This window comes from Accipiter gentilis, chromosome Z (assembly GCF_929443795.1).
Source record: "Accipiter gentilis chromosome Z, bAccGen1.1, whole genome shotgun sequence".
Taxonomy (NCBI): domain Eukaryota; kingdom Metazoa; phylum Chordata; class Aves; order Accipitriformes; family Accipitridae; genus Astur; species Astur gentilis.
This window is the reverse complement of record NC_064919.1, coordinates 407,783-425,286: the sequence shown is the minus strand read 5'-3', so window position 1 is coordinate 425,286 and position 17,504 is coordinate 407,783. Positions and strand designations below refer to the sequence as shown.

Below are 17,504 nucleotides of genomic sequence, written 5' to 3'. Positions count from 1 at the left end.
TATCAGGAAGCAAGACATTACTAAGAGGATGCTTATTAGAAAAAAATTGTAAGTATAAAGTGAACTCACTTTGTGCAAACTCTACTGTAGTATTTGTTTTCCTAACTCTGTTGTTCTTAACAGAAAATGTATCATTTTCTGCATAGAACTGACACCCTTAAATATAAAAAGCAACATTTGGAAATGGAATTTAAAACCAGCACTAAAAATCAGACAGGCAGAGGCTACAGTTTGTAGAGCTACAGCTGAAATGTGAAAAATGTGGAGGTACTCATGGTTATTAGGTCACAAGATAACACAGGTGGGAAGAAGTCTGAGGGTCTGTAGTCCCATCTCCTGCTGAAAGCATGGTCAGCTCTGGGATCATGGCTTTGTCCAGTCACCTCATCCCAAAATGGAGGTCCCACAACCTTTCCAGACAAGCTGCTTCCAGAAAATTTTTTTTCCTCATCTCCAGCTTGAACCTTAATTGTATTAATTTCTGCCCCTTGTCTTTTGATCTCCCGTCATGAACCACTGTGATGAGCCTGGCTCCATCTTCCTGATAAACTCCTCAGAGGTACAAGAAGGTTCCTACAACAGGGTCCACCAAAGCCTTCTCTTCTCCAGGCTGATTAAGCCCTGTCCTCTCTGCCTCTCATAGTGTCTGTGCTCTAACCATTCAGAGGTTTTGGAGAGGGTTTGGTTGATTGGGTTGTCTCTTTTTTGTTTACTTTTTACAAAATACTTTACAGTTGCAGAGACTTGGTCAGAATTGCATACGACTGAAGATTAACCTCTCATGAATATGTAGCAATGGTTAAGAGGTTTAGACTGAGTTTCATGCTCTCTGAATTGAGTTAATAATACTGTATAAGCAATGGATTGATTTCAATAACTCTTTTCCCCTCTGTGGAGCTTTAAATTTGATCTAACCAAACTGATTTCCAGACTCTGCAACTGTGATACTGTAATTCTGTATCTCAAAGATCTGTTGCCCTGTAAAGGAGCTCTAGCTCATGGAAATCATTAAAGTGAAACAAACCAAACCAACAAAAAACAAATAAACAAACAAAAAAAACCCAAATCCACAAACATACTGTAAGCATCTGCTGACTTACAGCAAATTGTGTTATTGTAACCAAAAGCTTTGGTAGTCTCTTTTACAGATAGCTGACTCAGCAGATTATGTTGTCCCCAACTTTGTGCTCAACTGAGGACGATGTCTTGTGTTGCATTGCTTGTGCTCAAAGGCAGTAGTTGATTATTTTTACACTGCATTTACCCACTATATGAAGGAATTGTCACGTGGAACTAACTTTAACCAGCTGTGATCTCTAGTGTGCTAGAACTTAGATATGAAGTAGAACTACATGGGCTCATTTGCAAAAAGACCACTGCCCTTCTTTTGGAGTAGGATTCACCAGCTAGAGTTTGGAATTGAGTTGTACCAGGGCACTCGCACGAAACACATAGTTTGAGTCCTTTTCATTGCAGATTGGGAGTTTTCGCCTTTGTGGTTACTTGAGTCACTACACTTAGCAATTTTCCAGCCAGCTGGAGGTAAAGTAGAAATGAAAATCTCCCCTTGGTATAGGAGGCAAGCACTTCAAGTACAATGGGAAATAACTTGGCATACATGAGATTTCGCAGAGATAATTTCATTGACCAAACCCATGTGCAATTACGAAAATTTTTTTTCTAAAGCTGCTACCTGTGCTGCACAGAAAAAAAATATATACGTGCTTCTGTGATTGAACACAGCCTTGCTTTTCAGAAGTGCCTTTGAATGTATTTCTCCTTCTTATTTGCTGTAGAAGTTTTAGACCCCTGCCACCTCCTGGGGAAAAAAACCCCTTGTCCTTAAAACATGCATTTCTACAAAAAGCACACAGCTCGGTACAGGTCAAACTGAGGAGGGACATAGACGAGCTTGAGGTGTAAGACAAAAAAGTTGTTGGACATCTCTAATGGCAAGAAAGTGAGGGGAGCATAATCACAAAGTGAGGAAGTGATACGCAGTTTGAAATGAGGTTCTAGTCCCAGCAAATAGTCAGATGTGTGTAGAGAAAGTTATGTAGATGGTATTAACCTAAAAAATCTTGTATATTTATTTGCTCCCCCCACCCCTCACATTCCTCTCACCAAGTATCAGCTTCACATGTTGCTTTGTTCCACCTATTAAAGTACAACTGTCAACACTGGTGGTTGGGAAGAGCTGCTAGTAGGTAGATAACCCTGTTAGTGCATCCTGGAGAAGCAGTAGTGATGGACTGTTGCCTCACAGTCAATCTAAGTGTTGCTGTCAGGAAGAAAGTGGAGCCAAACTAGCACGGAACTAGAAGCTCTTATCTCTAAAAACATCCAAGTTAATATTACCAGTAATTTTATTATTGTCTTGGAAGGTGTTTCCAGTTTGCACAGGCGGACTTGTAATGAAAACTTCAATGTAAACCTATTTCTAATGCCCAATTAAAATACATTTACATGGATTTCTTTTTTTTTTCTTTTTTTTTCCCCCTTTAGGTCTGTTATTTTTCTTACGATGGAAAGGCTGGTTATCTATCTACTGGTTATTAGCACAGCCGTGAAGGCCATGATGTGTCCCAAAAGATGCATGTGTCAAAACCTGTCTCCATCCTTCACAATTCTCTGTACGAAGACGGGGCTTCTCTTTGTGCCCCCCAGTATTGACAGGAGAACAGCCGAACTAAGGTTAATGGATAACTTTATCACTACACTTAGGAGAAAAGATTTTGCAAACATGACTAATCTAATTCATTTGACACTATCAAGGAATACAATAAGTCAAATTATGCCTTATGCATTTTTTGATCTTAAAGGCCTTCACGCCTTACACTTGGATAGTAATAGACTGACCTACATCAATGAAGACCATTTCAAAGGTTTAATTAACCTTAGACATTTAATACTCAGTAACAATCAATTAAACTATATCTCTCCTGGGTCGTTGGATGACTTTATTGAAACAATTGAAGACCTGGATCTGTCCTACAACAATCTTGTTAATGTTCCTTGGGAAACAATTGCCAAACTTTCTAATGTCAATACAGTCAGTTTGGATCATAATCTCATTGAGTTTGTGCCAGAGGGAATCTTCTCAAACCTTCACAAACTTGCCCGTCTAGACATGACCTCCAACAAGTTGAAAAAGATCCCTCCTGACCCTTTGTTTTCCAGAATACCGGTGTACGCCAAGTCTAAAGGATCTCCACTCTCATCCCTCGTGCTTAGCTTTGGAGGGAATCCTTTGCACTGCAACTGTGAACTCGTGTGGCTGAGACGTCTCACCAGAGAAGATGATCTAGAAACCTGCGCCTCTCCACCAGAACTCATGGGCAAATACTTTTGGTCTATTAAAGAGGAGGAATTTGTCTGCGAACCCCCAATGATAACGCATCGAACCCCAAAACTAACAGTGACGGAAGGCCAAAGTGTCTCTTTGAAGTGCAAAGCTGTCGGCGATCCAGATCCCTACGTTCGCTGGATTTCACCTGATGGGAAGCTGGTCTCTAACACATCTAGGACGATTTCTTATGAGAATGGTACTCTGGATATTTTGGTTACTTCTTTGACTGACAAGGGCACATTCACCTGCATAGCATCAAATGCTGCGGGAGAGTCAACGGCTCCAGTTGAACTCCTCGTTACCCCGTACCCTAACCTTGCTAACAGCACCAACTGCGATAAAGATGTGGAGCCTGGCCCCTCAGATATTCTCATATCTGCCAAGTCCAGCTTTCCAAATGAAACAAAGGCTCAGCAAGAGAAGGTGGTCATGGTTGCTGAGCTGACATCATCTTCTGCTCTTATCCAGTGGCCTTCTCAGCATCACCTTCCTGGGATTCGAATGTACCAGATTCAGTATAACAGTTCTGCTGATGACATACTAGTGTACAGGTAATGCTGCTCACATTCCCATGCTCATACCTCTGTGAAGTAGGCAGTGGAAGTAAGAAAAAAGGAGAGCATAATTTGACATATTCTGTGTAATAAGAGCTATCCTGCAAAGAGTAACTGTAAATGGGGGGATGAGGAGGCAATGGCTGCCTGAGTCTTTGCTCATTAAACTCCTGTTGTTGAGGAGTTACACTATTAAAACTAATAATACATTTGCTTCTGTGCTGCCTCTTGAGGATCTCTAAACTCTTTACAGACATAATTAAGTTTCATAGTCCAGTTTAATGGACCAAGTGATGCTGATGAGCAATATCTTAGTTGTTAACATTTAAGGAAATTGAGATGGAGATTTTAGTTACCTTTTATGCTGATTAAGTGTAATTATTTTACTTAAAAATATGGGGAAGAGAGAAGAAATCAAGATGCCCAAAGTTGTGAGATGTCCAAAGCAATGTTCTGCCTATATGGCTATGGCCTTACCATGTTAAGCCAAACCTTCAGCCTGTATCAGTTGCTGCATGTTTCCTTTTCTCCACTTTTGTGGTGTCACGGGGATAAAATTCACTGGTATGAATTGGACACTGCATGGAAAGTTTTAGGTATTTGTGTGATTTTCACATTTGTCCGCTGAAGTAAAATTTACTTGGGAATAACTATTTAAGTCTCCATGGACAGCATGCAGATTACGTTTATAGCTGTTCCCTCATGCAGGCAGGGCTGGTTGTCTTTCTGATTATATGCCTTTCTGTTTATAGGGATTAACCAGGGGTGGAAGGGATAAGGAGGGGTAGAATGACTTGAAAGTGGGAGCTAGCATTTGATTTGGATTTAGCGTTTCATAGTTGTGCGTTTTGTAAGGATGATAACGTCTCTAAACAGAGTGATAATGTTTTTTCTAATGAGTGATAATGATTATTTCTAATGTAATGCCACTGGTTGCACTAAAGTTTGGAGTGGAGTAAGCGAAAGGAGAATGATATCTAATAGCTTCAGTAATATACCTGAAAGTCTGGGTTCAAATCTAGTGCTTTGGTAAGCAGTCCCCTAAGGAAAGGAATGCAGAGTAGTCATTCTGCTGCGATTCCTATTTCAAATACCTACCATTGCAAGCAAATTCTTGTTTAAGGAAAAAAAAAAAAAAAAAAAAAAAAAAAGGAACTGTGTATGAAAATGGCATGAAGTCCTTGAAACAGACGTTTCACTTTACAGTCACTTGGGATTTTCAGAAGTCTTGTGTTAAAACGCCCATCCCCAGAGTCTCTTTGAGGAAGGATGCCATCCATCCTCCCGTTGTCACGGCTACGAGCTAGAAAGGAAGCAGGAGGTCTCAGGGTAAGCAAGGGTCTCTTAAGAGGGAGTGGGAGGATGCCTTGTTGGGATCTGACAGGGATGGCGGGGAGCCGGCTGGAAGATGAAGCCTCATTTAATTGTCAGCTGTGACAACGTTTGTGACATTGCTGTTTGAGAGAAGCTCAAAGTTGCGAAATGAAGGGAAATGTGAAGCAGAGATGTCTCGATAGCTGTAACTGGGGTTTCTAAAGGGATTTTATTCAATTCTCCCACTAGAAAGTGAAATGAAGCAAGCAAAGTGAGAAGCAGCTAGAGCTGGTAGGTGCATCGCAGGCATGGCCAGTAGTTTGAGAGAGGTGTTTAATGGGATTTTTCATCCTTTGCCATAATGGCTGGTCAGCCAATTTGGCAGCCTTCATACAATTGCAACTATTCATTCTCAATGAGTTTTAAACTTCCCAAAGTCTCTAAAAATAAATCGGTGACTAGTGTGGTAGCTTGTTAATAAATCTATAGACTTGAATACTGCTGCTGAACAGCCTCTTTCCGAAAGAAGAAATGGGGAAGAATACTATATTTCCATGCCCCTTTCTCAGGCCAGATTCCTGTTAACTGAAATGCTCAGGTTGGTAAGAAAACCATAAAATACTTGATGCTTCAAATCACAGAGCAGTGATTTCAAATAATACAATGTAATAGACTGCAGCATAATGGGCATCTCAAAGATGAAAATTTGTGCGTTCTCATTCCGTTCCCACAGTGAGTAATCATCAAATATAGATCCTTAAAGGAAGTTTTGTGCTAAAGTGAGAGGAATCGTAATTGGGCAGCAATTCTGCATTTGCATTTATCTGAACAACTGCTACTTCAAGTCATGCTATAGATGTTGGAATTTTTTAAGTTGAGCGTGTTAATGTGCACTGGAGAAACAGGAGCTCCCCAGATTATTTGCTGACCCTTTGCATGGTCAAGACGGTCTCAGACTCCATGTTTCTGGTAAGGTATACAAACATCTCTTTCACGGAGTCAGTCTGTTGATATATGAAGATGTAAATAGATGTGCAGTAGTGTACCCAGCAGCAGACGTGCTTCAGTGCTGCCAAAGGAGTTTACAGAAGGTGAAAAGCTTCCTTCTACCTAGAGGACACTGTGTAATTTATTTCTGGCAGGCAATAGCTTGCTGCCTGGAAAAAGTATTAAGCGATTCAGGATGCATCAGAAACCTGTCGCTTCTGTCAAGTTGAGCTGTACCATGGGAAGAGCAGTTGCTATGGCAACTTTGCTTTATCTTGCAAAGTTGCTCCTTTGACTCCTTTATTTTTCCTCATCTTTCCCTTTCCTTCTCCCTCTGGATAGGTAAGTGTGGGTAAGTGTGTGTTCATCTGTGCCCATGCTAGGAGCCTATGGAGGTGAGGGAGACGATATTCTTCCTAATTTTACCTTTGCACTGCAATCAAACTATCCGTTGGTGTATGTGAGAATAACATACGTGCCCTGCACATGGTTACGCTGCCTGTGTACACTTGCACATAAGTGCACCATAATTGCTCCTTGTTGTTCCCAGTTTGGGAGATTCACAACATATGGCCACACAGCGATTTTCACAGTGGTGAATGTGGAAAAGAAAATAGGAGTTGTGCTTCTGGCTCTGCCAGTTACTGTTGCCTCAGGTGAGTCACTTAACTCCTCTCTTTCTGTGAAATGGAAACTATCACACTGACCCATCTCCTGGGACAGGGGTTAGCAAAATTGAAGGCAGACATTAGCTCTGGAGAAAGAAAATTGCATCAGAGTGAAGCATCTGGCAAGATGAGTAGCAACAATCCAGAGTTGGTAAATTAAGGTGCAGGTAGCAATTTGCGGAAAGCATCAGTATTGAAAGTAAGAGCCTTGTTTGTTTTTGGAAGAAAGGTCGGAAACTGTTGTTGTACAGCCACGTATAGAGTGAATCAAGAATTGTAATAGCCACTTTGTGCAGCTTTTCCTTCTCTGAGAAATAAATGGATCTGTATTCTTTAAACAGCTTACAGTCTTGATGCTGATTACAGTTCCTGCGCAATTTGGACTTCACAATGCTATAATTTTAGTTTAACTGTCATTGCTCAAGTGTCCTGCCCAGGTTTCTAGTGCTAGTCTTGGGGAAGAGATATCAGCAGAACTGACCTTTCGATACTAAAATAGTAGTGACAAATATTATACAAGCTTTAGAAAGCAATAATTAATCTCGGAGAGAAGCCATGCTATTTTATTGCTGCTTTGTCATGATGCGCACATGTTTGTGTGTACGTATAGATGAAAATGCTCCTCTTTTGTATGGTGATAGAGTTCATATGTATCTTTATGAAGATGACTCCTTGCGTTAGGTTATGGGATAAAAGGCTCATCACCATGGGACCCTGGGTGACCCCTCTCTTGTAGCCTTGTTCTCTGTGCAAAAGAGAAGTGGGGCAGCAACTGATGCTCAAAATGCCCTGAAGGGAACTGTAGGTGCTCCTATTTTGTCTGCCAGTGCTTCCTCAAATGGCCAGCAAATTAAAGATAAAAAAAGTGATTTTGTATGTCTGAGCTAGGCTGGCTAAACTTCAATTTTTACCACAGTTGATATAAGCAGCAGATTACTAATGCTTCATAACAATCTGATTGATGTCCTAGTCAATTAGAAGCTGGATCTCATAACATCAAAGGCAACAGTCTCCTAAGCATTGAATTTAATCTTTAATAGCTAGTGATCATCTAACTTTAATTAGCTGCAACTACATGCTATAAATTAGAAGATGAGTATTTAATACTGATGCTTCTCTATAGATAATTGAGAGACTATATATTGCATAAAACTGCTGATAATATGTCCTTGTTTTCTCTGTTGAGAGGAAAACTTAGAAATTGAGAGGCAGACCACTTTTAAGATGGAGTACAAAGTACTGTTGTTTAAAGGGCAGAGCTGTCACTCTTGGGGAAAAGGTGATATATTGCCAGATCAATATAGCAATGATTACATCTGTTGCGTGAAAAGCAGTTGGAATCAGCCACGCTACGTCTGCTCAAAAATTCTTAAATTAGTTCAGTGCAATGCAATGGAAAGCCTCAGGACCACGCTAGATTTCAAAGAGTGAAGTTTGAAAGAGGTTTTATAGCTCCTCATTGGTCAGGCACATGCCATAAGACTTCGTGTTTCCTTTCTGCATGCCCTTGGCACACTGGACCCTGCACATGCACTGTAGGGATGGACTCAGTTTTGCAGGGGGTGCAACATGCCTCTCAACCGGTGGAGCTGCTGCATGCGTGTGCAGTAACTGTAGTGATTTGGGAGTACGTCAGGATTGCCGTGGTTATCCACGCAAGCCTGCACATCAGCGGTGGCTGTCAGGAGGAAATCTTGGACAAGTGGTCATGTTTGCATTTCTTCACCTAGCTAGCAGACATTCCTCAAAAAGGTGGATATAGCAATGGAAGTCCAGAAATATAGGAGCCATCTGACATCTGTAAATATCACATGACTTGTCACTCTTTGGCTTTAAATTTGGTATCTTTTTTTCCTTATCTTGCAATGTAGCAGTTGTCATGGCAGTTTTCAGGGAGTTTCTCCTTGGAAATCTCTCCTTCAGGTTTCCCTTTCTGAGGAAAAACCTTACATTCTCATAGTTGACTGCATGCTCAGTTAATCAGGATTACCCTTACAAAGTTGGTTTTCTCAGACCACAGAGTCACTTCTGCATTTTCATTCCCCTCCTTCCCATGCCCCGTGATCTTTGTTAATGAGGCTGCCCACCTGATTGCTGCTGGAGCTGCATTATGGTTTATCAAAGACCCTGCAGGTGCAAATGATGGATGGTAGTTGTTGCGTTATTTTCAAATATGAAATATCAATGTCTTGTTTCCCAAACATTTAAGATGCTGTGCTTTTTTTGGAGGTGGAAAACATCCCTGTTTCCTTTCGTACTGTTGATGCAGAAGTATGGGGGGTTTTTAAGAATAGTATGAATAAGAATCAATTGCTGTCATTGCTTCTATCAAAAATTTTGGCATGATTTTTGTGAAAGCTTGATAAATAAGAAACCTGCCGTCAATGCTTCATAACTGTCTGTATCTTCTGGTGCACAATCATTTCGTTTCCAGACTGTAGCATGAACCATGTGAAAATAATTCTTTTGAAAAATGCAGCCAGCAGCCTAGGTTCAGTAACGGTCTAGGATTTTATGCTGGTTTAGGATGGTGGTTGTTGTTGTTGTTGTTTTTACTTCCACAGATGTCATAGATTGTATTTGGGTCTCAGTGGGTGTTTCTGTGAAAAAAACAGACTCTATACTGATTGCTTTTTAATCCCTTTAATCAGCTGAGTAAACTGGGTGCTCAGGAGTTTGTTGACAGAATCAGTTCAAAAAGACCTCCTGTCACTGGGGTCCCTCCCACACGTCAAATTTCCCATCCCTTCCTTTCATCCCCATCCTTCCCTTCCCAACTGAACAGTTGAACTGGCAGAAAAGAAATTCTGGTTTTCAAACCTTCAAAATGGTGGTGTTGGATTGGGGATTGGCCAAAGTAAACGTGATTAAATTGAGGCACTCTGGCCACAGTATTACACTTTCCTATGGGCAGTATCATTGATCAATTAGAGTCCAAACAAAAGACTCCATCTCGATTTTGAGCTGCTCAGTTTATTTTGTCGTTGTTGACAAAGTTGCTAGGAAATATTTCCAATCTCACAAAATGATGTTTTGTCAGAAGTTTTGTGAGCAGGTTTTACAGTTGAGCTTTTACCAAAGGGCTTTACTTGTTACTGGCTGACTACAGATGGCAGGGGAAATGCTGGCACGGATTATGGTTTATAGATGTTAGTGCTGTTAAACCAGTTACGTTAGCACTCTTCGTTTAAATCTGACACTGTTCTGCTATTGATCCATTTGAAAGATGGTGCTTGTGGGCCAACATGGAGAGTCTGTGATACTAGAGATGTAAGAGAAAAGGTAGTGTACTTTCAGCTAAAAAAAAAAAAAAAAAAAATATTTGGTGGAATTGTGTTTAAAAACCACAGTTTTGGCAGCTTTTATAGGTAATGGGAAGCGAGCTCCTGATGAAACTCTAATGTAAATGAAGAGGTTTTTTAGAGAAAAACCTCATGGGTAGTAATTGTGAAACAACATAATAACATTTCTTGAAGAATTAAAAAAAAAAAGACCAAAAAAAAAAAAAAAAACCACCCAAAGAATAGCCAAGTAAAAGGTTTTTGCATCCCGGAGATTTGAGAATCTCCTGGCAGGCGTGGGTTTGGGGTTTCTGTATCACTATTGTGAAATGTCTTTCATGCAAACTAATTATTTAAGTAAATGACTTTGATTGCTGCAAGCTCTTAGTTTGAGATGGAACAATTCCACTGAGAGGTTGATAAGCTTTACCCTCCACCCCAACCACCACCCCCCCCACCCCCCCACCCCCGCTTAGAATTTCAATGCCTCTATATCCCAGTCATTTGGGGCCATCGAGGGTCATATGGCATCCCCAGTATGTTTCATAACAAACCTACAAAGTAGTCAATGGTGCTTAAATTGTTATTGGGTCAAACTAAGTGCTAATGGAGATGTTTGTTCTGAAGACGCCACTCTCTAAACTGTATTCTGTGGGTTCTGATAGAATGATAAAGCTTTCAGATGATACGCTGCTCCCAGTATCTACCTACATGCTTTCTGGCCTTTCCTACAAGTCCTCGCCATTCACCACAGCCTGGCACTAAAGACCTGCCTTTGTTACAACCACTATACTCAAGCTTGTGCTAATTTGTCAAGCTGATTGAATTTAACTGCTATTTGATCATTTATAGCATTACTGAAATAAAGTAAATATGGTAAAGGGAACACTATACTGCAGAAGTAAATGCTCTGCAGGCATAAGCGAGAAAACATGCAGAGGTTAACTACTGACATGGCTGGAGGCAGATTGCCTACTCAGTTGTGAGCTGTCCTTACTCATTTGTAGTTTTTGTCCTTACTCATTTGAAACTTCCTAAAAATGCCAAAATAGCTACCTTTCCCGGGAGACGTGTCTGTGAATAACTGCTTAGCCAGTGAAGAAACCTTATCAAGACTACATTGTTCTCCTTATTCATGGAGCTGAAAATAGCCTTGTATTACCAGAAAAGCCAATAGAAATCAAATATATATTTGGTCTTATTGAACATTTGTACAGAAGATTTGCACAGGAGATCAGAAAGATTTAGAACATCCTCTTTTGGGTGACAGCTACTATAAAAGTATTTCAGCAATAGCTGGGCACACTGTAATATAGCATATTCTGTTCATAGCTTTCCATGGAAATTAGTCAAATTTCAATACAGAACTCTTCATTGAATAATCCTGACAATAAGGTACTGCAGAAAGTTGTTTGAAAGAACAAAAGTGAGCATCAAAGGCTGCTGAATAAGGCAAATAATATGGACATTAAGCTAGAAAACTGTACTTTGCATAATTTTTGCAATGACACCTCCCTCTCACAGATGGGCAGACTCCTAAAGACTAGAAAGATGCTTCCTGTGTGGTGTTTCCTTTCCTGTTGCTTAGCTGGTCTTTTTAATGGTGTCTTCTTCTGCAGAGGTTATCTATGACATCCCTCAATTTTTTACATATTGTGCCCTGAGGTTCAGTGACGGTTTTGATGATGACAAGTGATTTTAGACTTTGTGCCATGGTTGGATGTAGTTGCCAGAAGTATTTTTCTGGGAGGCATGACTGATTTCAAAGCCTTTTAGTGTTTGAAGGCAAGCAACTAAATTCTCCATCTTCTCAGTCACATCCCTTTGTATGACAAGCAAGAATCTTCTGCTTAGTTTCAGTGTAACTTGGTGTTTGAACTGAGGGAGGAATGCAGTCCAGTCTGAGCCATGGTGTTCTCTTGTTGTGTCTGGTCACTGTGAAATGTGGCTGAACAGAAGACCAAAAAGTTATTAGATATTTGTCTGGTAATTGATAATGGTATATGTTTTAGGAAGGTGAATGTCAAGCCAACCGAGTAGTGCTCTGCGAAGCACCAGCCACACCTAAGCATCGAGGGCCACGTTCACGTGGTGAGTGTGGGAGAATCACCAGCTACAAACCACCAAACATTGTACCTGGAAAAGCAAAGGATCAATGAATTACTTTCCAGAGTCCTAGTCCAGTGAGAAACACAACCTTGGTGTTTTCTTTGGCATGGTGTAACGTTAGATAATGACATCACCGAATTAAATTTGTGGAAGACAGGAAAGAGCAAGGAGCACGATGTACTTTGAGGATTTAATGGTCAGCAGGTATAAGAGATGTATAACTGCAGAGCAACAATCATGACAAAAGGCTTGTTCCATAAAGTAATGCTTGCAGGGCAGAGAAGGGAGGAGTCTGTTGTTAATGCTTGCAGCTGGGAGACCTCATTCTGCATTGCCTGCACTCTGAATGAGTAACAGTGTCCATGAGGAATTTGAAGGGCTTGTTCTGCTGGTCTGAAGCAGTTGCTAGCTTTGCACGTTTCCTCCTACATTAATGTTGGATTAAATATCTCATTATGTACACACTAGGAGTTGTTTGAGTGTTTCAGTTTGACAAATGAATCTTTGTGTAGTTTCCTCTCAAACCCTGTTTTTTCCTGCAGTAAAAACTCATTAGCCTTAAAACCCAGCACGTGGTCACATTCTTGGAGGCTGTGAAGCTGCTGTTATAAATTAAGGCTGGGGCAATGGTTATGAGTTATGGTTTGGGAAATTCAAATCAGACATTTGGGGAAAAATATCTAGTAGGAGGGTAGTTTAATGCTGGAGTGATGCTTAGAGAGCTCATGGAAGGTTTTCAAGTGTTGGCTAGGCAGAAGTGTGGTTGACCTGATCTACTGTTTGTGATAGTACTGCTCTGCATGGGAAGCTGGGCTAGAGAGCTCTGGGGGTCTCCTCTTTTAATGTTTCTATGAATCTGTGATAGCACATGTACATCGACAAGGGAGTGGTTTTGTTTTTTCATAGTCACAGAAATTTAGTTGTTAAAAATGAAGTGGTAGCAGCCATGTGTTTGGAGAATGGTTTTTTGAAGGTGTAGCTCTTCTTTCTTTCCAGTCTAAGCACTGTAGAGTCCTTAGTCCCATGAATGACTACTTGGAAAAGACTCTATGACAAGCAGTTAGTCTTCTCCACCACCACCACCACCACCACCACCTTTGTGGCCAGAAGATGGCCGTGTGTCCACCCACTATAAATGCATGTAGTTTCAGGGATTCCTCTGCAACAGTGTTACTTTACTCCAGAGAGGAATCTGAGACAAACATCTGGAGAGCTGGTCTGCAATGAGATACTGTGATTTGTATGCTCATGACTAGGGTCTGTGGGAATTTGTAATATAGCATATACTCTTCTTTAGGGATCCTTCTCATACGTCAATTTAGTACCAGTGCTACACTGTGGTAAGGGAATATTTGGAATTGACATAGAACAATCTCAGTGGTAGGGTTGCATCAAGGTAAGCAATTCAGTAGATGCTGTTATCGGGCTACAGATGATACCACTTAGTTGCAAGTGCTTACGCTTTGCTCTGGTTGTTCTTACCAGTCACCTGATTATGAGACACTGAGCATCACAGAGCTGTTACAAGATGGAAATAAGGTTAATCTGTATACCACAGGTTTGATTTTGCCTTTTTCCCTCAATGTTCAAAATGTGCTTCCTGTGTATATAAAATTACTAAAATACATTTTACAGTGTTTAGTTTTATCCTTTTCTGCCATTTAAGTCCTTAAGTATGTTGCTTCAGTTCCTTTATGGTTTTTTGATAGGCTGACCGTATTCCATTCTGTATAGAGCATGTTATGCCCTTTTATGCTGAAACTGTGGAAATTTAAGATAATGCAGATCAAAACAATAGATCAAGTGTGACTTCTCCTCTAGCCATTGGCGAGCGTGTGCACTCTAGTCCATGTTTGTTTGATATAGCCAAGGTAAAGATATTGCCATCGCTAAAATCTGTATCTTTCACCTCTACCGAGAAACCTAGGGAATGCTAGATTTTTGCTGCTTGGTCCAGTTGCAATGCTCATCTTCTGCTCTGTTAGTTTCCTCACAGTGGCATTGATAGTCAAAAGAGCTCTTCTTAGGCTCAATAAACTTGGATGTTTACTGTACTCATTTTCTCTTCCAGGATGATTCCAGCTGCTAGTAAATCCTTCTTCTTGACTGATCTGGTTGCAGGACGTGAGTACGACCTCTGTGTTCTTGCTGTTTATGATGACGGATTGACATCTTTGACCGCAACCAGAGTGATCGGATGCGTGCAGTTTACAACGCAGGAAGAATACAAACAGTGCCGATCCCTTCACGCGCAGTTTCTTGGAGGAACCATGATCATCATTATTGGGGGTATCATTGTGGCTTCGGTTCTTGTTTTCATCTTCATTCTCCTCATGAAATATAAAGTCTACAACAACCACCACAAAAATAAAACTACTAAAGTTAATAATGTCTGCTCTCAAACCAATGGAAGCCAAAGTGGCTCGATGGCTCGATCCACTTCTAAACTTGCAGAGAGGCGGGAAAGTTTGCACCAGGAATGCTCGGGCTCTTCCATCAAAGGAAAAACTGTTGTAGATTTGGATTGTGAAAAAGTGACTCCAACCAACACAACTTTTTTAACAACTGATCCGTTATCTTAATGGCCATTTGATGGAACAGGACACACCAAGGTGGTATTGCTTGAAACATTTTAATGCGAGTGGTTGTATTTTAAGCTTCACTACTATTGTCTATTTTTAAGATCAGATGGTTTAAAAAATATTTTTTTAATCTGTATACAGTTCTTGCATTCTTAACTATTTTGTTTCAATATATTAAATATAAGTGTGTGATTTACAAGATTTTTTTACTGGTTCTTTTATAGCGTACACCTCTGGTATCAAGGCAGCAGCATAGCTAAATTCTACTAGGTTTGACTTTGGTGCAATGCACTATTTTTTCATTTGGTTACCAACCAGCAGCAAAATTGTACTCTCAGGATCCTCAGACTTCCTTTCTCACAGCAGAGTCACTTAGCAGCTTAAACAACTCATCTCTTCAAGGAATGATTTGTTCTAAGAAGTTACTAGTTTCTCAATACTGAGTTATTTTTTTGCCATAGGTATGTTGTATATGTGCTGCTCACAAAACAAGTAAAATTAGCAGAGGTTGCCCACAGGAGAAAAAAAAAAAAATATTATATATATATATACACACTCTTAAAAAGGAGACAGAAAATTGAAGTATTTTAAGTACTTTAGTATATTCTCTCAATTATTCAGTGGCACAGAAATACGAACTCATATTGTTTGCTTTGTAACAGCTGTTATCTCGCGAGACTGTGCCTTTGAGAAACTTCCTCTTGTTCTTGGTAGTCAGATTTAGCTTTGTTTGGGCAGGAAGATGACCTGGTTTTGTTCTTTCTAAATTGTAAAACTTCACAAACCAGTTGAAATTAGATGTGTTTCACTGTGCACGTTTTTGCTATGCTGAAAACCATGCCATAGTCTCCCCCTCTGAAAGTGTACTGGTGAAGGTCTTTTTTTTTTTCTTTTTTGTTAGTAAAGTTGTTGATTGAGGACCCACAGATTAAAGCTTCTGTGTCCTGAGGCACATTGCACTATCTCACTGTGACACTGCATCTTCAGATGGCTTTTATATCAGTCTCTTATTTCTGTAATAATGCATGAACTGTAATGTAAGTGGCTGATAGATGAATTATGTGAATGTGTCTGGTCAAGTAATTTTAACACATCATATTGAATAATGAAATGTTCCTTTTGTTTCAAGGGATACTGTCAGATCAAGATGGGCCTGAAGTTTAGGTTTTGAAATAACTTTTACAAAGCCTACGAGGAGCCAGTGACCTCGACTAAACAAAATGTCCCTTCTGCCATCCTCATTAGTTGGTGATTTTTTTTGGCGTTGTTTTGATACTTGGCTTTGAAAGCAAAACAAGAGAAAACATGAATACCTTTTATTTATTAAACCTCAAGAAATGGAATGTGAAAGCAGTTGACAGGAGAGGCTTACAAGCTGAGGGACTGGCTTGTGTCTTTTAAGGTGATTGTGTTGCAACTTAGCAATTAACAGAAAGAAAAGTATTTTTCCTAAGATTGTCCCTTTAACAGACTTGAAATATTTCTCCTGTTTGGATATGAAAGAATGGACCAAGAAAAGTTACCTGGCAGACAGCCAAATGCTGTTTAACTACACAGGAATTAAGTACTAAATTTTAATAGTTAGTCTTACAAACTACCGAAGTATGAGGCATTTTTTGATGTTTCTGTGATGTACAGATTTGCTGAGGCCTATGTTCTGTTTTGATACTCAACCATAAATGGAGGAAAAAGTAATTTGAAGGGATTCTGTTATCAGGCATATTTGTGACAGTGAGGTAAGACTATGCAGCTACACTCATGTTAGTTTTCTTAAAAAAAAAAAAAGCTATATGTTCAACTGTGCAAATGGATGCTTCTTGTTATGTAGATGATGATGACTGTGTCCGTGCTTTCCTGGATTTTCTTCTGGCTTCTGTCTGCCTTCCAGGGCCGCAGACTCATCACTGGCGCTCCTAAGGTACAACCACCTGAACCTGCCTATGGTCACTGATTTTAAATGCTCTTGTAATCCCCACCTATTCCAGAAAGCAAATTTAACTCGTCTTTGGCCAGACACAAAATTTAATGCTGGAATTTGAACATGGTTTTCTTAATTACTGCAGCCTGATTGCTATGAGTATCATGAGTGGCTCAACCCACCTGTACATTAAATCTGTTTATTGGTAATATCCTGCCATTTTCTGCCAGTAGCAATTTCTGTCATGCCCTTTTATTTGGTTCCTACTTGTTAAACATGAAATGCTGCATGGCTGAGCAGCATCAGGTGGGGTTCAGGGACTGTAGCTGCAAATGCTGTATTTTGACACTTCATAGCATGTATGTACCTAACACAGGTATCGCAGCAGCCAAGCCTACCCCTTTTGCTGGCTCTTGGACCACAGGCAGAGATGGCGTGTTAGTCTGTTCTGTAACTGCTGTTCTCTCTTGCTCCCAGGTTGTCCATCTTATCATTAGAAGAGCGTCAAACCAGTATGAGCTGTGCTAGCATCATCCTTCTCTGCATGCAGTAGCAGGGGCATACTGGATTTAAGTATTTCTCCCTTGGAAATGGAATTGGGGTTTGGTGTGTTTCTCCAGGTTGTTTTAAGAGGTTGAGGCTATTGGAGGATGACTCTTAACTCCTCTCATCTCTATAATAGAAGCATAAAAATGTGGAAAGCAGCAGGAAGCTGCTTCTTAAGCAATTACTCCTTCAGAAA

The 17,504-nt window shown here is 40.2% G+C and overlaps 1 protein-coding gene across 2 annotated transcripts in view; it reads left to right on the top strand.

Annotated features, from left to right (window-relative positions):
* LOC126036610 (leucine-rich repeat and fibronectin type III domain-containing protein 1-like protein) overlaps window positions 1–15,067 on the top strand; it is a 57,316-nt gene extending 42,249 nt beyond the window's left edge. For both annotated transcript variants that reach the window (XM_049796584.1, XM_049796586.1), the window contains exons 2-3: window positions 2,506–3,900; window positions 14,334–15,067. In XM_049796584.1, coding sequence (XP_049652541.1) covers window positions 2,525–3,900; window positions 14,334–14,844 — 1,887 coding nt within the window. In that variant the 5' untranslated portion in view covers window positions 2,506–2,524 and the 3' untranslated portion in view covers window positions 14,845–15,067. The remainder of the gene's footprint in view (window positions 1–2,505; window positions 3,901–14,333) is intronic.
* Window positions 15,068–17,504: the final 2,437 nt, after the last annotated feature.